Source organism: Zootoca vivipara, chromosome 1, assembly GCF_965207765.1.
Source record: "Zootoca vivipara chromosome 1, rZooViv2.hap1.1, whole genome shotgun sequence".
Taxonomy (NCBI): Eukaryota; Metazoa; Chordata; class Lepidosauria; order Squamata; family Lacertidae; genus Zootoca; species Zootoca vivipara.
In genome coordinates, this window is record NC_142582.1 from 63,464,302 (window position 1) to 63,484,667 (window position 20,366).

Genomic DNA, 20,366 nt, shown 5'->3' on the forward strand with positions numbered 1-20,366 from the left:
GCCTGAAACTGAATACTGCTATGCAGAGTGTCGAATTTGAGTGTGCGCCCCGGAGCCTGCTTTGAATGCTCCGGAGCATACAAAACCATTACAAAGACGAAGGCTATTGCCTCTACTTCCCGATGCCTGCCGGCCCTGCTGCTCTGCATCCACGTGAAGCGTGGGGGTGGGGAGGGGCTCTTCTCTTCCCGCACCCCCCTCCTTGCTAGAGATTAGGCGTGTCTCTTCCTGGGACCCCCCACCCTCCTCCTGCCCATAAATAGCCAAGCCCCAGGAGGCGCGCACAGCCGAGCAGCCACAGAGCCACCGACTGCAGCCAGCTCTGCCAGCGGCGTCACAGCATGTACACCAGCAGAATGGAGGTTCCCAGGAGGGGGCGATCCTTCGACTCCATGAACACCAGCTTCGGCGAGAATCAGCTCAACAACGTGGTAGGCAACCTCTCCTCTTTGGCCATCCTCAACGAGGTAGGTGTGCGCAGCAGGCGAGGCGCTTCTTGACTTTCATTCCACTTCTTCTAGATTCCTTCCTGATCCAGGAGATCTCCCGTGGTTGGTCTACTACATGGCCATGCAGAGAGAGAGCCACGGTGACTTTTTTTTGTTTTGCTTTGCTTTTAATGAGTTTGTGTCTGTTTGAAGAAGAATCGTCTCGTAGTCAGATCACAGCTGCATTTTTAAATATATGAGCGATGATATTTTAGCACATTGTACTGCAAAAAGTTTTTGAGCTGCTGGGAGAACATCGTTCGTGTGTGGCTTTATATTATAGTAAAAGTACATCAAGTACTACGGGACTTAAAACCTCCACAAGAAATGACACCTCCTTTTTAGGAGTGGAAGAATCGAAACCTTCTTCACAATGTTGCACAATATATTCAAATTAACTCCAATTTATGCAAAATGCTAGGTATATGCTATTGCTTAGTGCATATTCTGCAGCAAATTCGGCCAGCTGTGCGGTTCTGTTCGCCCCGCTCTCTCCCACTGGCTGTCCCAGTAACAAGTGATGCAATTCCAGACTGAAAGGTTCATTTTACAGCATCACTTGTTTAAACACCCTCAGACAGGTCAGCTAATGGATCTAAGCTAGCAGCACACAGGGAGACTTTGTGGAGAATGAAGAGCAAGTGCTCCTCCCTAGCTGGGACTGGCAACTGTCACAATGGCTAAAAAGCACACAGTCCTTCAAATGACTAAATGAGGATTAAGCTGGGCAAGTTTCCGTTTCAGCTCTGCAATTTGAAAACTCATTGCCCAATCGTCCTACCACAATTGATAATATAATATAATTAATTGTTTTTATGTTTTATTGTGGTTCTGTTGGTGTCAGCCGCCCTGAGCCCGGTTTTTGACTGGGGAGGGCGGGGTATAAATAAAAATTTATTATTATTATTATTATAAATTTGGGGCATTAATCTAATGAAGGGCACCAGCATTTTAGGAAGGCACTGTAGCCATGTAACTGAGAAAAAGTGGGCACCCATTCTTATTCTGAATAGCCCTGTGGAAAGTCAGCTGTGTAGATTGATCCTCGCAGACATGTGGACTTCCAGGGAGTAAGAGATTCCCTGCCTGTGTGTACTTTGGGGTGTCCACTTTGTCCCCTTGTCCATCTGGTGTACAAGAGGTCATGACATACTGAGGAATATCTCAGTATGAGAAATACCCTGAATATTTGCAGGGTAGTGCAGATGGACACCCTTGCATCAGAGAGTGTTAAAAAGGGATCCGCAGACTGAGCATGATGTTGCACTCAGATTCCACCCAATGTCTAACTTGCATCTTATTTATCTTCCTCTTTGCCAATGCTCATTTCCCTATCCTAGACCCCTTTCGGCTAGCCCCTGCCTTTAGTAAACGCTAAATGACATACAAGTGCCTTTGAACTTCTCCATTCTGTCTACAAAAATAAATAAATAAATAAATAGGGAGATGCATGAGCAAGGCATGTGTGCTGTGCTCATCACCTGATGTTACCCTTCAGCATATGATGATGAAGATGCTACCGGTATTTCTGGAGGCTGCACTTTTGGGGGACTCACATAGCTTACAGCCACTGAAAGACCAGTCCTCAGTGTTAACAATGAAACTTTTAAAAAGTGATTGACGCTGGTGGCCGTTGTGGCTTCTAGTGACAAGATGTTCTGTACATGAGCCGTGTGTTTTGTGACGGAGTCCTTCCTTTGGCTTACCATCTTTAATCCACTGCCTACCAATGATGACTTGATAGTTTGTTTTGCATGCAGGTGTGAATAATCTCTCCCTTTCTAATCTCCCAACTTTGCTAATCATATTATAATATAAGCCCATCATCTAAGTCATCTGAGTTAACCTTCCCAATGGTTTAAGTCTGTCTTCATAAGGATGATCTCACTTTCCCCTATTCCCCTTGACTGTGTTTTGCTATCTATCCAGCTGTGCTATATCATCACCATTTTACCCAGTCCTGCTACCCCATCTAAGGTATTAGAATATATAAATATATATTATATTGGTCAGCAATTGGCTTCCCCAGAGGGCTAGTTGGAGACAGGAGTGAATGGTGGAAGAACAGCCCCTCTAGAGGAGACTGTCAGCAAGTTATTTTACTACAAATGCCACTTTCCCCACCTTACATTTGCTGGTGCCAGACAGCTGATTTATAGGAACCAAATTTGGGGCACAGGCTTCCAGTTGCTGCTACTGAATTTAATATATCTGTACCCCATCACTCCAATCATTCAAAGCATTCAAAGGTGTTAAAAAACCACCCATGTAACAGAGAGCTTTGCAAACTATAAGAGCCATATTAATAGCCACCAACAGCTAGTGGTCGAGGAGTACATGGCGAACTGAGGCTGCTAAGCAGTGCCCTGGGGGTCTTGCAGGAGACAGCGCCGTGAAAACTAGCTTAGAAGGTAAGAGGAGATTTACCTTTGCTGAACCTGCCATTGATGTCAGCAGTTTGAAGATCCTCTTCTTGAGATCTGGAGCAGATTAGGGGAGAGGCAAGTCTGCATAAGCAAACTAAGCCTGTTCTTCTAATGAGTGAGTTTTCTGTTGGCAGCTTGGTTGGAACCAATCAACCCTATGCTGGCTAGCTATCAAGATAGGCAAACCCAAGACAGGGTTCAATCTCCACTTGGTCATGAAGTCACAGGCTGACGTTGGGCTAGTAAACTGCCTCTTAGCCTAACCTACCTCACAGGGTTGTTGTGGGGATTAAATGAGGAGGGGGGAAACCAATGTACACCCTCTCTTTAGAGAAAAAGGTGGTATTTAAATGCAACAAATAAATAAACAATAAATTTAACCCTAAGGAGAGGTTTGCTACTGATTTTAGACTCAAGTAGGTTGTACTAAACATGATGTAAGCAGGGTTGTTTCAGAATTATAAAAACTAATCCATATTGACTATTTCTTTCCTTCCTGAGCATAAAGCCATACTTTTCTGGATCTACCCAGAGCTAGCTAAGCATTTATTGGGCAGCATCAGACAAAAAGGTCATTAAAACCGTTGCAAAAAGTTAAAACTGTTAGTAGGATCAGAATTACACTTGTAGTTTAATGGTGAATTTTGGACACAATGGAGAGGTAAAAGATTTGGATTATTATAAAAGACGCAGGAGGAAATAATTAACAATAGGTCCCACAAAGGGGAGGAGGGAAATTCAGCAGACTCCCTGGAATCCCGTTTCTATGTTGCACATTGGATATGGGACTGTAAAATTTTAATCTGAAAAACCAAATAAAATATATATACGTATCAAGGAGCATCAGATGTCCTGAAAAAGAGTCACATGAACGCTTATAAGCAGATTCTCTGCCACTTGAAAAAAGTTTAATAGGAGACGTAAGAATGTTTTCATCCATGTGAGGCTTAGATCTAATTTTTGCTTGGAGCACAAGCTATTATGGATTTCTGTCACAATAAAGCATATAGTCTTTAAGCTGCCACGTGGCTCTTCCTTGTGGCATCTTATCTGTGGGAGGGCAGTTTGGAAAGTTAATGAATTAGTGGTGTAGGTGCAGCCGGAACAAAGGGACCTGTTTAGTTCTTCAAGAGTATTAGGCTTGGTGTAAAGTTGTGCCACCATAAGTGGATGTGGCTTGCAATAGATTCTTAGAGAATGTCATTGTCACTCAGTACGGCTTTAGTAGGGTGCATAAGAAGAGCTCTGCTGGATCAGACCAATTTAGTCCTGCATCCTGTTCTCACTGTTGCCCACAGGAGGTCTGTGGGAAGTTTAACACAGTGGTTCATCCCACCTCATAGATGCCTTTCAGCAACTCCACATTCAAAACACTCACATTTCTGTGCAAAGAGAATCCGATTTCTGCATGTTGAAGCAATTAAATTTTGCCTATTGAATGCTGGAGGTCCACTGTCGGCTACTTCTCTGGCTTTGGGGCTTTCAGATGTTTCCAAGCTCATTTCCGAAACAATGAGTAAGAAATCTTCTTTCATTTTATTGTTAAAAACCGGTATTTAAAGATGGCCAGTTCTAGGCAAGAACTTAGATGTGACATTTCTCAATGGAGGTGATGGAATACACATAGCACTGTAATGTAGCTTGGGAGGTCAGGCCTGCTAATGTGAGAAGGAAGTGCACTGTGGGAACTAGCCCTTAGTGATATTTCAAATAATAATAATAATAATAATAATAATAATAATAATAATAATAAGTTATTTATACCCCACCCATCTGGCTGGGTTTCCCTAGCCACCCTGGGCGGCTCCCAACAGAATATTAAAAACACAATAAAACACCAAACATTAAAAACTTCCCTAAACAGGGCTGCCTTCAGATGTCTTCTAAAAGTCAGATAGTTGTTTATTTCCTTGACATCTGATAGGAGGGCGTTCCACAGGGCGGGCGCCACTACTGAGAAGGCCCTCTGCCTGGTTCCCTTTAACCTCACTTCTCGCGGTAAGGAAGCTGCCAGAAGGCCCTCGGCGCTGGGCAGAACGATGGGGGTGGAGACGTAGGTATACTGGGTATTTAATGCTGGTTAAGATAGACAGCTTGTCACCTCCTCTCTCTCTCTTCATATAATCCCTTCCCAGGTACAGAATTGCTTTGAGGTGGGGAACTTGTGGTTCTCCAGGTGTCATGGGACTACAACCCCCATCACCACTGACTATTGGCCAAACTGGCTGGGACTGATGGGAGTTGGAGTCCAGCAATACCTGGAGGGCTGCAGGTCCCCCATCACTGGCTCAAGGTACATAAACCTTGTCTTTATTTCAACTATTAGATGTACTCATGAAACACAAGTCTTTCCTTCAGGGCATACAGGGACGAGGTGATTTAAGACATGCTGGTCTTCTACTTGCCTCTATGAGTGTTTGTGGCCTGCACAGTCTGTAGGGCTGGCTTTCCACTCTTGGCAGGGGTGAGAGGATGTCTGTAGCTTGGGGAAAAGGTGTTTTCTATTTTAACGGCCACTTCCTGTGCTTTCAGTTCTTCACTACAGCATTGAAACCACAGTGGCCGAAGGCTGCTATGCAGACTTGTTGTTAGTATACCGGTAGCTCAGGGGTGGCCAACTCCCAAGAGATTGCGATCTACTCACAGAGTTAAAAACTGGCAGTGATCTACCCCATTTTGGGGGGTTCAAGTCAAAGTTGTTGAGTTTTTTTTCCAGGGAGGAGGTAAAACGTTGAGCTTTTCTTAGGGGAGCCACAGTTGTTCAGCTTCTTTGGGGGGAGCCAATGATCTACCAGTGATCTACCGCAGACGTCCAGTGATCTACCGGTAGATCACGATCTACCTGTTGGACATGCCTGGTATAGTTGAAACAAAGCGATAGCTAGGGTTGCTGAATGACCGGGCAGGGAAAAAACAGCACAGCCTGCCTTTGAAAGTAGCTGCTTGCTCTGTAGATATCAACAAATGAAGCTCTTCTCAGCATGGATATGAGCTTTATCACCTACTAAGAAGGCCAGCCCATCTCATTTTGATTCCTGGGGTGCAACAGCAAATGGTGTCCTCTCATCCCACCATGTTAAAGGACTAGCCAAAGTTAGCCATGTAATTTTTTAGCACCTGAGGCAGAAACATAGCTGCCAAGTTATCCCTTTTTTACAGGGATTTTCCCTTATGCTGAATAGGCTTCCTCGCAAGAAAAGGGAAAACTTGGTAGCTATGGGCAGAAAATCACACAAACGCCTCTTCTCCTCCCTGGCAGTTAAAATATAATATCAATACATTAAATAAAGAATTTACTGCCTTTCATGGCACCCCATTCTCCAGCCTAAGGGAGACAGCTTTGAATAAATAAATAAATAAATAAATAAATAAATAAATAAATAAATAAAGGTTTGTTTTGAAACTTTGACTTACTTAACTCTGCTTGCCATCTGCATCATTTTTAGATCCACAAGTCCAACTACACGATGAATGATGACAACAAAGTGAATGAAGACAATGCATCTGAAAGGGGGAGAGCTGCCGTCATTTTTTCTTTAAAAAACGAAGTTGGAGGGCTTGTGAAAGCCCTAAAGCTCTTTCAGGTAAGCAGTCCAGTCCCTCTTGTGTCCAGCTGGTACAGAGTAAAGATAGCAACAACCTCTGTAATGGCATGATGAGTTTTGCTACTGTATTAAGATTTTAGATTTTATAAACAAACAAATACTAAACCTAAAATAGTAAAACCATACAACTGTGCACTCCAAATGGAGGATGAGATATAATCCCAGAATCTGATCTGAAGGACTGAACCTTAAGGGTATTGGAGAAGAATTTATTTGTTTGTTTTGCGTTTCAGACACCTCTGAAAATTTGTAACTTACTCAGGGCAGATTTGCACATTATGTGGAAGTGCTGATCAGGCCCGTCCTAGCCATAGAGGCTAGTGGCGCAGAGAACCACGACGCCGGGTGCTGGAGGGTGCTGGAAGGGCGCCAAGTGAGCGCAGGGTTCCGGCGATCTGACCAGGACTGCGCTCCACGAGCTGAGAGGCTGCGCCGCGTCTCTCTCCTTCTCCGAGGACTCCGCGCTGCGCCTCCTTCTCGTTTCCCCAGCGCTGGGTTCCGCTCAGTCGAGCTTTGCCACCAGCACGCGCACAGCGCCCAAGCAGCTCTTGCTGGTCCCGCGCTGGTGGCGAAGCTTGACTGAGCGGAACCCAGCGCTGGGGAAACGAGAAGGAGGCGTAGCGCGGAGTCCTCGGAGGTGGCCTCCCGCTGCTGCCGTGGTCCGCTTGGCACCCCGAGACCCTTGGAGAGGCTCTGGAGGGGGGCGCTGGAGGGACCTTAGTGCCAGGGCGCTGGATGGTGCTGATTCCACATTTCCAGTGTAATGTGCCAAGGGGGCAAGTTGTAGGTTCCCTCCACCCTGGGAGAGATGCTTTAACTGTTATTCCAAGTGTCCCTGTAGTTCACTATTACACATGATGTGTAAAGAAGGCATTAGAACGGTCACTTTTGTGGCATCTTCTTACTAAATAGTGCACTGCTTATCAGTACAGTATATGATTGGTAATTTAAGGTTGAAGTCAATCAACCACTTCTCTGGGGGAAAGTAAAGAAACTGTGCCTATGCACTTTCTAGAGGAGGGGTGGGACCTGGGGCAAATGTAGCTCTCCAGGTCTCTCTGTAGACTGCATCCCTCACTGGCCTTGTTCTCTGCCCTCCTGAAGTACACATGGGCAACTGTGGATTCAAGCCAGAAGTGGGTGCTTCAGTTCTTCTACTCTGGTACACAAAAGGGAAGGAGATATGATTGGTGCCCTGCACAAGCTTGAGGCTAACGCAGGCACCCCCAACCTTCAGCCCTCCAGATGTTTTGGACTACAATTCCCATCATCCCTGACCACTGGTCCTGTTAGCTAGGGATCATGGGAGTTGTAGGCAAAAACATCTGGAGGACCGCAGGTTGGGGATGCCTGGGCTAATGCATACATTCTCTTACTTTACTCTTTGTCTTTATACGTGAATTATCATGCTGAAAATGAGAAGTATTATCAGAAGGTTTTTCACTATGGCGGGGAGTGTATTCAAAGTGTAGATTATTTTGTGTTAATTAGTATGTGTGATGAGCTATATCAGAGGAAGGGGTGACTAGCAGAGATTTTGGTCCTCAGGTGCTATTGACCAATGAAAAAAAATGTCTTTCTTATCCATCAGGAAAAACATGTGAACCTGGTGCACATAGAATCTCGAAAATCCAGGAGACGAAATTCAGAGTTTGAGATCTTTGTAGATTGTGACAGTAACAGGGAACAGCTTGAGGAGATCTTCCATCTCTTGAAATCCCATGCCAATGTGGTATCCGTGAACCAGACAGACAATTTCCTCGTACAGGAAGATGGTAAGGAAGAAAATAATGATTTATTAGAAGTGCACGCCCTTTAAAAGTGTGATCACATGCCAGTGTTTGTGGTACTAGATTTTAAAAACAATGTCTTGGTTTTTTTTTCTTTAGAGAGGCTTCTCCTTTTTTCTTTTCATCTAATGCACTTTCAAAGGATGGTTTACAGGAGTTTAAAACAGATTTCCTTCTACTATGAGAGGTTTAAAAAGAAAGATACAGACATTGGTTGGATATGGGAATGCTGGGCAAAGTGAACCTGTGCTTAGGAAGGGAGCAGCATGATTTTAAATATAAATTCCATCTCATAAGGCTGTGATCCCATGAAAAATTAGACATCCCCAATTTGTCATAGATACCGGTACCTCTAATTTGGCATAGGATTGGGCTTCCCATGTGGTTAGGAGTTTCAACCTAAGTGTATGGGGCTTGATTCACAACTAGGGTCCGTTTGATCACCATAGGAGGAATTTGATGGCATGCTAAGGCAATCATTCCATCAGGGTAATTCTTTTGGCTTTCCAGATGGAATAACCCCCCTACCTGCTGTTATGTTATGGGGGTTCTCCCAAAACTCCCTCCTGAGCCAATCTTGAAGGCATAAAGGGAAGAGAGACTGAAAGCCTTATTGCACAAGTGGAAGTTCTTGCGCAGGGCTCATTAGCTTAATCCTGCTCTATATTTAGAAATGAAGTTGACCCTATCACAAATTTTCTATTGCTTTCAAATGTTTTCTGCCTGTGTCCTGTAGCCTGTGCATTACCTTACTTACTTGAGCCATCATACTAATGGGGATTCAAGACCTTCCGTAGAAGTCAGATATGGTTTGATGAATGGAGGTTTCAGGAATGGAGGACCCTGCCTTAGGAAAAGCGAGCTGGGCCAGAGGAGCTGTAGGTCCATTCTGTGACCTATGCAATTCTGAATACTATTTCACTTTCTTTTCGTCTCCAGCACTTGCAGCAGTACAAATGGCCACAATGCAGTAGAACAATATCCGTTTCTCAATACAGGGCCTGCAAAATTATGTAGTGAGCAAACCAAAGAAATCTGCTTCTTTTTCCTGGGTCTCCCCCAATATGTGGGGTTTCTGGTTATTTGGGTTTACATTCGGAACTTGTGACTTTGGTTTGTTCTCCTTTAAAACCTTTTCGTTTTTGAACTACAACTCCCTGAGGATTGGCCATGCTGGCACCTGGAAGGCCACAGTTTCCACCATAGCTGCGAAGTTTTCCCTTTTCTCGCGAGGAAGCCTATTCAGCATAAGGGAAAATCCCTGTAAAAAAGGGATAACTTGGCAGCTATGGTTTCCACAGCCTTGAGATTTAAAGCCTTTTCCTGTAAGCAACACCTCAGCCTCCCCCTTTTTGCCTTATTCAGCAGCAGAGGGTTGAAGGTGTGAGAGCAACAGCTAAGCTGAATCCCTGAGGCAAGCAGTAAGAGCTAAACTTACTTTCTTCCCCTGTTTTTAGTATCATTGTTCCTTTTGCCATATCTACCACAGGAGGAAGTGCTCAATGTTGTGCGAAGGTCAGATAGGAAGATGTTCTCTTCTCCTCTTGACATTAATTCCTCAGAAATTAGATTTCATTTTCTAGCTGTCATAGCCGGCCATAAGAACAGTTTCCTTTTCGTAGAAAGCTTAATTTTATTAATAGCTATGTGGGTTTTATACATTCCGTAGAATTTTATTAATAGCTATATGGGTTTTTATTCATTCCCTAGATATGGAAAATATCCCCTGGTTCCCTAAGAAGATCTCGGATTTGGATAAATGTGCAAATCGTGTTCTTATGTATGGTTCTGATCTGGATGCAGACCATCCAGTGAGTAGATTCATATTGGCATTTCTCTCATAATATTTCTGTTGCCTTTAAAGAGCTCCTCAAAACACTTTCCGTACTTTGAATATCTGGATATCTGATACTTTAGACTTGTATTCCAATATCAGAGTTTGATGCACAATAAACATACTAACATACTAACATGTCAAACATGATAATACTGAGCTATAATTGTACAACCTGAATTTGACAGTATGTAATTGAATCCCATCCGAAAACAGCAATAGTCAAGAAGCATGCAGAATGAAGATAAATTTCCCCTCAATTTGGGTGGGTGGGTGGTGGGTAGGAGTAGAAGCATGTTACAGTAATTGTTATGTATTAAGTTTGACTGCAGTACTCATTCTGGCCACCGTGGCTGCAACTCAACATGAATCACAAAGACTGACGGGGCTTAATTTTTTTGCTTCACTTTTAGGGTTTCAAAGACAATGTTTATCGCAAGAGACGGAAGTATTTTGCAGACCTGGCCATGAACTACAAACAGTATGTGTCAATCTTTGTTAAATCCTCTTGCTAAAGATGGGGCAGGAACCTTTCAGGACCAGGGACAAAGCCTTGGAGACTTGCGTATTGATAATCTGATTGACTAATGTGGACGTTGAGAATATATTATGGATCACAGAGTATGCCAGTCAGCCAGTTTTGCTTAGCTCCTTTGCCAATCCAAGCTAGAGTTCAGCACAGCAAAATAAAACTTCCCTCCAAAATCATTGCAGTGACCCTGCAAGACCAGGCAAAACCATTTATGTTGTTATTATTGGCCAATCCAAATTCCCAAGCCATGATCAGCCCAGTGTCTCCTGCACATTGTAACACAAAGGATGCACACAGAATTGAAGGTAAAACTAGGACTCCGAAGTGTTATTTGAAAACAAATGTTTCATTTCTGACAAACGTTTCTGAAAGCCAACCCTTGATTCTGTCTTCTTGTCATAGTGGCGACCCAATTCCAAAAGTTGAATTCACCGAGGAGGAGATCAGGACTTGGGGCACAGTATTCCGAGAACTGCATAAACTCTACCCAACCCATGCTTGCAGAGAATATCTTAAAAACCTGCCTTTGCTAGCCAAGTACTGTGGGTACAGAGAAGACAACATACCCCAGCTGGAAGATGTGTCACGTTTTCTAAAAGGTAATGCACAGGGTCTATCTGACCAGATGTTTTTGCTGAGGCAATGATACCATTTTAATAGGACAGACATAGCCAACGTGGTGCCCAACCAATGTTGTTGGACTACAACTCCCATCAGCCCCAACCAGTGGTCGGGGGTCATGGGAGTTGCAGTCAAATATATTTATCTTGGCTCCCCCTGCAATATGGCTTTGATGAAGAACAAGATGCTAGAGATCTCCATGTGTTTGAACTGCTGCAACAGGGGTGTTTGGTGAGGGGACTTGGCTGGATGTTTATCTTCTAAATTGGCCATCATCTTGGTTTTTGCAGAGCGCACTGGATTTACTATCCGCCCAGTTGCCGGATACCTCTCACCCAGAGATTTCTTGGCGGGTTTAGCCTTCAGAGTATTCCACTGCACTCAGTATGTTCGACACAGTTCTGACCCGCTTTACACACCAGAACCGTAAGCAGCTATTATTATTTTTTAATCCTTATTCCGAATAATATGCACATTTATACTTATTCCAGGAAAGTGTACCCATTTTGAAAGCTTGGTGTCAATCAATGAAATCCTTCTCCTGTCTACTCAGAAGTAAGTCCTACTGAGCTCAGTGGGGCTCACTCCTAAGTAACAGGGCATAGAATTACAGCCTAAAGCTAGACTTTATGGCCATTGTACAAATCAACACAGAGTAATGCTCTCCTTTTCAAACATGTGGATCAAATTTGGTTTATGTTAGCTCTCGTAAATTAGAGGTGGGGGCAGGGAACAGTGTTGAGAGCAAGGAATTTGTAACTGAGGGCTGTCAAATGTATTTAACACAAGCCTAGCTCTCACAAGAAGATCACAAGAAGATCACTGCAAGAAGATCAAACCTATCCATTCTTAAGGAAATCAGCCCTGAGTGCTCCCTGGAAGGACAGATCGTGAAGCTGAGGCTCCAATACTTTGGCCACCTCATGAGAAGAGAAGAATCCTTGGAAAAGACCCTGATGTTGGGAAAGATTGAGGGCACAAGGAGAAGGGGACAACAGAGGACGAGATGGTTGGACAGTGTTCTCGAAGCTACAGACATGAGTCTGACCAAACTGCGGGAGGCAGTGGAAGACAGGAGTGCCTGGCGTGCTATGGTCCATGGGGTCACGAAGAGTCGGACACGACTAAGCGACTAAACAACAACAAGCTCTCACAATGTGAATTACTTCCACTTATTTTAGTACAACTGAAGAATCAAAATAAGTTTAGGATTTCTTTTCTCTGAGCTCCTTAATCTAAGAGCCTAGGATCTTAGCCAGGGGTCCCCAAACTACGGCCCCCGGGCCGGATGCGGCCCAATCGGCCTTCCAATCCGGCCCGCGACGACCCCCGCCGCCCGCTGCCGCCGCCCGCTCTCACGGCGCGCGGCGCAGCGACGATCTAAAAAATCGGCAAAAAACCCGCCGAAAATCCTTTGTGCGCATGCGTATGGGCCTCTCCCGACCCGGAAGAGGTCATTTCTGGTGCACTTCCGGGTCGGGGGAGGCCCATACGCATGCGCACAAGTGATTTTCGGCGATTTTTTTCCCGCCCGTGTGCGTGTGCGCATGCGCACGGGCGCGCACTCCCCCGCCCTCCGGCCCACCGCGCGGTCGGCGCGGCGGGCACCGGCCCGCCGCGCGGTAAGTCTGGGGACCCCTGATCTTAGCCGTTTCATCAGCATGCATCATCAGCATGCATCATCATACTAAGCATAGTCTGACACTCTTAACACTCTCATCTTCATTATCATGCATATTTTTGCTACTCCATGAGCTTGACCAGCCCAATAACCTTACTTTCTGCACCTATTGCCATCCCCACAACTCCAATTCACATACATTACACAATTTGCAATAATGTAGGCGCTCCTTGGGAAGGCCCATTTCATGTCATCTTTCTCCTCATTTTTTGTCAAGAAGTAGTAGTTCAAACTTGGCATGCAGGCTTCTAATGTAGAGTAGGATACCCATACCACTTCAATAAATAAAGTAATGATTCCATTGGTGACCACCTCCTTCCTCTCAGGAGCTCAAGTTGGGGGTATTAAGTTTTCCCCTTCCCCATTTTGTCCTCACAACAATCTTGTGAAGTAGGTAAGGGCTGGCAGATGGTGACTGGCCGAAAATCAGTCGAGTTTCATAACTGAGTGGCTGGGCCGTCTCAAGAATATCTGGTGCCGTGGTTCAAAGATCCCGCCGGCGCCCCCCCCCCATTCAAAGATCCCTCCCCCCCCCCGTTTCACCTTTTTACAGTGGGGAAGAGGCAGAGGCTCCGGGACTCACCCTTGGCGGCCAGCCACCTACTGGCAGCCCTCACATGCTGCAAGGGTTTGGCGAAGTGCGCGTGCATCATGGTGGGCATTGGCGCTTCGGCAGCTTCTGCTGCCATGCCCTGAGGGCCCCTTCGCCGAGGGGGAGATGGGAAAGGCAAGAGGCAGCCCTCCGGGCGGGGAACGCTCCGACGGGACGGAGGCTCCGGGTGCCGCTCGGCATGGCGGAGGCGGGCGAGGGCGACGAGCTGATGCGGGAAGGCGCCATGTCCGGCCTCTGCCTCTTCCGTGGCACCCTCCAGTGCCCTCCAGAACTTGGTGCCATGGTTCCCCGCGCCACTAGCCTCTATGGCTAAGACGCCCCTGCTGAGTGGGTTATGAACTGAACTGAACCCTGATCTCCCAGATCCTAGTCTGACACTCTTAACCACTGCACCAAATAGGCTATGTCCACGTGTCATCATTTCCACCGCAGAGAAGAGATTGTCAGGCTGGGTATGCATGTGTGTTAGCCCCATGTAAAATCCCCCCACTCTCTGTGCTCTTGTAATTGCACATGCCTACCAAGTTTCTCAACCACTTTGTGTACCTGGCATGTAGCTCATGTGTGCTCATGCTCCAACAAGTGTGTTGATCTCTCTATTGTGCTATGAGATGCTTGGAGGGTTTCCTCCTCCTCAATTGTTAAATATTTTTGGCAGTTATTACCTAATTATATTAGATGAGCTTGCTTTTGCACATCAACAGTAAGGAACAACCTACCTGGATCAACATTAGCTTGCTTTTCGTGTTTTCCAGTGATACCTGCCATGAGCTTTTGGGCCATGTACCTCTTCTTGCTGAACCTAGTTTTGCCCAATTCTCTCAGGAAATTGGCTTGGCTTCCCTTGGGGCATCTGATGAAGCTGTTCAGAAGCTGGCAACTGTAAGTAAAGGATATGTGCCGCTCTGTGCAACATGTTCCTCATTTCCATAGATACTACCTCAGTGATTCCACCTTGTGTGTGCCACCATGGAAGAGGCCCTTTCTGTAGTTGCCACCTCACTCAGTGAAGATACCTATAGTAGGGCCTCTAACTCACCACTTTTTTCCCTCATGGCCAAATTAGAGAACCTGTCTTTATACTGAACAGTGTTTAAATTATATTCCATTTCCCAGCTATACAAAGGGCCTTGGCTCCTGAGTGCCATCATTTCTCAGGGATGAATTGAGGGTTTAGGGGTTTTCTGAATCCGAAGTCTGGGTGTTTTAAATTGCATTTAATGGATGATGGTACAAGCCAAGGGTATAAGGGGTATAAGGGGTTCCACATTAAAGGAGAAATAACATTTGTGCCTGCTATTCATCTAGGAAAGGGAGCACGAAAACACTTGTTGCTTGAGTTTTATCAAGTTGCATCTCTGTCAAAGACTCACTGTGTTGCCTTCTTTTCTCCTCAGTGCTACTTCTTCACAGTAGAATTTGGCTTATGTAAGCAAGAAGGCCGGCTAAGAGCCTATGGAGCCGGTTTACTCTCTTCTATCAGTGAACTGAAAGTAAGCCTTAAAGGTCTCTTCCAACTACAGTCAATGGGTCTTCAATGCAAATTGTTCAAAAAACCTTCTACATTCAGGGAATGCTTTTCACATTAATGCTTTTCACATTATCAAGATGGTCAAATTATTGACTGGAACTGACTGGTCAGAACATAACTTGCCAGTCTTAAGAAACAAACAAAACACACTTCACAGGTTTCCAGTCAGTTTGCAGACACAGTGTAAGGTGATAGGTTTTGATCTAGGCCCTAGAGAGCACTATATAGCTTAGGACAGTGATGGCGAACCTATGACACGTGTGTCAGACATGAAAAGCAGAGCCCTCACTGCTGGCACACGCCCCATCGGCTCATTCACGCTGTTGTTGTTGGTTCGCCCCCCATTTGTTCTCCCACTCCTCCTACAGCTTGTCTCCGCTGTTGCTGGTAGCCAGAGATTGGTTTTTTAACCCTTTCTGTGCTGTTTTTTTCTGGCGCTTTGGCAGACTATGATTGGGTGTAACAGCGTTCGTTTTTTAACCCGTTCTGTGCTGGGTTTTTTGGTGCTTTGGCAGACTATGTCGGTGCTGCGTGTTAGTTCCAGCAAAGGTATTTTTCGTCATTTATTTCTGTTCTCTCCCCCCCCCCCAAGCGCAGCAGCTTTGGGGCACCCTCCCCCAAAAAGCAAAGCAACTTTTGCACCCCCCAAAAAAACCTCCAAAACTTTGGTTAGCAGCTCCCCCCCAAAAGCTCAACAACTCTGGGCACTTTGCGATAAATAAGGGTTTTTTGGTTTGGTTTGGTTAATTAATTAGTTTTTGGTTTATTAAATACAGTTATATATTACAATTATACATTTTTGTTATTTAAGATATAAATATCGCAAAATTATGATTTTTTCTCTCGAAGTGACACACCACCTGAGTTATGCTCAGTTTTTTTGTGAATTTTGACACACCAAGTTCAAATGGTTGCCCATCACTGGCTTAGGACCAGGGTCTCTGAAGGACACTCTGCTTTCATGTATACCTGCCAATTCTGCCAATGCGATTTTCCTTAGAACATAAATTCATGACATCCATACACTTGTCACCTTTGAGGTCCCAAATATATGCAAAACCCAATCTTTGTCGCTTTATTCCATCTGACCACCAGCATGCACTGTCTGGAAATGCCAGAGTCAAGCCCTTTGACCCCAGTGTCACCTGCAAGCAAGAATGCATGATTACAACGTTCCAAGAAGTTTACTTTATTTCTGAAAGCTTTGAAGATGCAAAAGAAAAGATGAGGTAAGTTTGCTAAGAACACCTGGGAGATTGAAAGGTGTCTTTGTTTAGCCACCTTTTTTAGGGGGGGGGCACACACACCTTAGCTATTCTTCACCACTACCCCTTTGTGGTCAAGAGCTTGGCTAAACAGTTCTGTGTGGTGGCTAAGAGACTCAAGGCTTAGCCATGAATCTGAAAGTGCCCCGATCAAGTTTTACCTCTGTGCAGATTTGCTAAGTGGTCTTAAACAAGCCACTATCTCTCAAACTCCACCTTGCCTTGCCTCCCTCTCCCCAACATGGAAGTAAAACAATGCATTTCCATGCTGTTATAAGAATTATATGATAACTAGCTGGCCCTGCCACGCGTGGCTGTGGCTCATCCGTGTGATTCCCCCCACCCTGTGCTGATTCATGATGTATCCCGCCCCTCCCCCCCACCCACGGCTTATCATTGTGATTCCCCCTACCCTGTCCCGACCCATGACCTATCGCGTCCCCTCCTCCTCCCAACCCCCACCCAGGCGAGTCAGTACCTCCATTCGGCCTAGTCTAAAAAGGCTTCAGCCTAGTATGTAAACAGGAGCCGAGGTGCTGTTGAGAGGGAAGGTTTTATAGGTGCAGTACCAGTGTAGCCGCCGCTAGGGGGCGCTGGTTTGCAACCTGGTTCTTTTCCCAGCATGCATTTTCGTCTGAGTGGTGTGTTTTGAAACATGGGGTTTTAGGGGTTTTACCTGGCACAGGTGTGCCATCTGTCTTAGCAGACTTTCCTATGGCCTTCGGACATTCGCATATGATGTTGTGTCAAAATTTCACCTCAATCGGTCAAGCGGTTTTGTTGAACATTGGAGACAAAGGAACATACCCAGTTTACATATATATATATATATATATATATATATATATATATATATATATATGTCAAGAGCTTAAAAGCAGTGTATGGTGCTGTTGTGTCACATCAAGGCTTGTGTGAAGCAGGTTTAACGCCAGGCAGCTCCATTATCTTATCCCAGTTCATTTCTTTGTTTCCCTCTCTTTCCTGAGCTGTTGTCCCTGGATCTGGTCATTCTCAGCATCACATCTGACAACAGTTTTTCCGCTATGCAGGTGACATCCCTTCCCTTGGAGTATCATTTCTGATGAATTAATGCAATTCTCTTTTTGGTTTTTATGAACCAGTTATAGCGGTACTTGAGATATTGCAGCACACACATACAAGGAATGGTCCTTGGCTGCCAGCTACATTGAGAAGGTTTAAGTGGGCTTTCATTGGAAATTTACTCCCCCTTTTCTTCCATCTGAACAGAGAGTTTGCAAAGACAATCAGGCGCCCCTTTGGAGTGAATTACAACCCGTATACACAAAGCGTTCAGATCCTGAAAGACACAAGGAGCATTGCTACTGTGGTGAATGAGCTACGCCACGAACTGGACATTGTCAGTGATGCCCTGACCAAGATGGGCAAGCAGCTGGGAATTTAACCTCTCCAGGGATCATCAACCACTCCACACTTGGCACCTATGGATTGGGTCCCATTTTAGACATGGAAATACTCTTTGTGTGCTTTACCGCCCTGTGATCTTCGGATGAAGGGTGGTATACTCAATAAATGAATGAATGAATGAATGAATGAATGAATGAATGAATGAATATATAAAGTAGGATGCCATTTTCCTAAAACCAAAGGCTAAATCACGAGGAAATACTTCGTTTTTGAACTATGCCCCCCGGAAACATTCATACCAATATTTGCATACTATTTCTCCCTTTCTCTTTTATGGCTCACCCACGCACTCAGCAAGTTGGAAGGAGAGCAGATGCAACTTGCTTGTGGACTTAGGAATAGTTACAATGAAATAGGCAAGTGGTTCCATGTAGTCCAATGAGGGCTCATTCTACCTACTACTGAAGAATGGCTAGAGCTAGAAACCAAGATCTAATGAGGACCTATTGTCATCCAGTCCAGGGATGACTCCAGCTCCCATCATCCCATTGGCTTGTGTGAAGCAGGTTTAACACCAGGCAGCTCCATTATCTTATCCCAGTTCATTTCTGCTGGGGCTGATGGGGGCTAGAGTCCATCAACACCTGGAGGTCCACAGCTTTCCCACCCCTGCCTCAAACCATGTACAGCAGGTGCCATCATGTTTCAAGAAGGATTCAATAGTTATTTCAGCTGAAGGATGAAGACTATAATTCGATGCACACTTATGTAGGAATCCAGTCCAAGCGAATACAGTGGGATTTATTTCTTGAGTTGCTCTGCACGTGCCATTTCTCATATTAGGTTTCCCAATAAACTTGCATCTAGATATACTTGCACTTGGAGAACAGGGATCTCCTTCTGGCAGGAAGCTGATTCAGCGTCGTTTCATCCCATTATACTCTCATTTGGCTCCGATGAGTGCCCTCCAGGATGGCCAGTGGCCAAGGATGAGGGAAGCTGCAATCCAGCAACATTTGGGGGCCCCCAGGCTAGCTACCCCTGCTCTAGAGACTACTCAGTGATGAATTTATAGCAAAATGAATAGCAAAATGAGCACAAATTAGGATAAACCAGCTTTGAAGTGTATTTTAGGCCTTATGCATCATATAGCCTACTCCAACCTACACCCCCAAACCCCTGTGTTTTTGTACTATGTGAAAAGGTAGAGGGTGGTGTAGTTGGAGAAATATGGGAGGGACAATGACTTGCTACAGAAGAACCTGTGCTCATTGTTCCAATTTATTCTCAAGATGTCAAGAGATAGAGGCTCATTGGAATTACTTCTGAACTGGATATGCCTTCATATTTAGATAAAACTTACTTTTGTCTTAACTTAGAATTGTTTTTTAGGAATCTGAAACTTTTTAAATAAATCATTGCAGTTGAAACAACTGGAAGTAATGGAACAGATTTTCTGGGCTTCTACAAAGAGTAGCATTTCCTGAAATGAACTGGATTATGCCATGTCTGTGCTTTTTTATTAGACATTTTTGGGTCTGTGTTATGTTTGTAATGCAAGAGAAAAACATTGTACTGTTAAATGAGTATTTGCACCTTAAACTCTAAGACTTGGATTTTTTAAAAAAAATATTTGAAGCCGGTTGTAGTTTTGCAATTGACCTTGATGGATCCAAGAATTCACTTAAAATCTAAGTAGATATAGTTTCAGATATTTAAATATTTATATTCAGTTTTTAGGATGTGTAAACTTTGTCATCTGTGTTAGTAATTTCAGTGAATTTACTGTGGTGCTAGAACTGTTAAGTAGTCAGAATGCTTAGCTAAATGATATTTCCCATTTTTTCTCTATTTTCAAATTAAAAAATGAACTTCAAGCAACACACTGCTTTGTGTTATTTGTTAGTTGGGGCCTTGAAAAATCTTGAAGCTGGGTGGCAATAAAATTTTGAGTGGGATAATGTTATAACACAACCCAAATCTCTGAGCAGTGTGAGATTGCAGGAGTGCCAGGAGCTTACCCAGGGTTTGTGTTTCCTTCAGAGTGAGGTAAAATATGGTTTATTTATACATATATACATGAGCCTACAATGGAGGGGTTCACAGCATTAACACCCCAAGAGGGCATTGGCTCCCCCATAGCCACATCATTGAATTCAAACAGAAATCAAACATCACTTTTGTCTCTCTCACTTTCCAGCTTGCAGCTTTTCTCCCTGCTTCTAACTTCTAGCTCACATCACACAACTCTCCTTTGACTTTTTAACTATCAGTGATTTGAGGGAGAGGGCCCACTCATTGGCTGTCTGGCACAGACCCACTTCCTTTGTTCCCTTAATGACCAATCATCTCACCATCTGGCTATTTCGGAAATTTGAATCCTTGATTAGATTTAACGCTTGCTGGATTCAGGAATTGCCCCTTCATGCTTTAACCAGTCCCAAGTTTACTAGATATATTTGACCGTCATTTCCCACAATATGTTTTTGTATGCACATGTTTTACGCAAATTTCAGTACAGTAGTGCTTCTCTAGTGGAAGGGACTTCCTCTGAAGGTGGTGGACTCTCCTTCCCTGAGAGCTTTTTCAAC

The 20,366-nt window shown here is 44.6% G+C and overlaps 1 protein-coding gene across 1 annotated transcript; it reads left to right on the forward strand.

Moving 5' to 3' along the window:
- The first annotated feature begins 276 nt into the window (after positions 1-276).
- On the forward strand, positions 277-19,654 carry TPH1 (tryptophan hydroxylase 1). Its single transcript, XM_035123378.3, has 11 exons — positions 277-467; positions 6,361-6,498; positions 8,111-8,294; positions 10,020-10,120; positions 10,557-10,624; positions 11,078-11,274; positions 11,587-11,722; positions 14,346-14,472; positions 14,988-15,083; positions 16,217-16,350; positions 17,638-19,654. Exons 1-11 carry the CDS (start codon positions 342-344, stop codon positions 17,810-17,812), a joined length of 1,482 nt encoding a protein of 493 aa, XP_034979269.3. The 5' UTR covers positions 277-341; the 3' UTR covers positions 17,813-19,654.
- The last annotated feature ends 712 nt before the right edge of the window (positions 19,655-20,366 follow it).

Bases quoted from the DNA above. Each gene is read 5' to 3' on its own strand.
- TPH1 (XM_035123378.3), top strand. From the start codon at position 342: ATGTACACCAGCAGAATGGAGGTTCCCAGGAGGGGGCGATCCTTCGAC. The intron at 6,499-8,110 runs GTAAGCAGTCCA...CTTATCCATCAG, and splicing joins AAGCCCTAAAGCTCTTTCAG to GAAAAACATGTGAACCTGGT. The intron at 15,084-16,216 runs GTAAGCCTTAAA...TCTGACCACCAG, and splicing joins CTTCTATCAGTGAACTGAAA to CATGCACTGTCTGGAAATGC.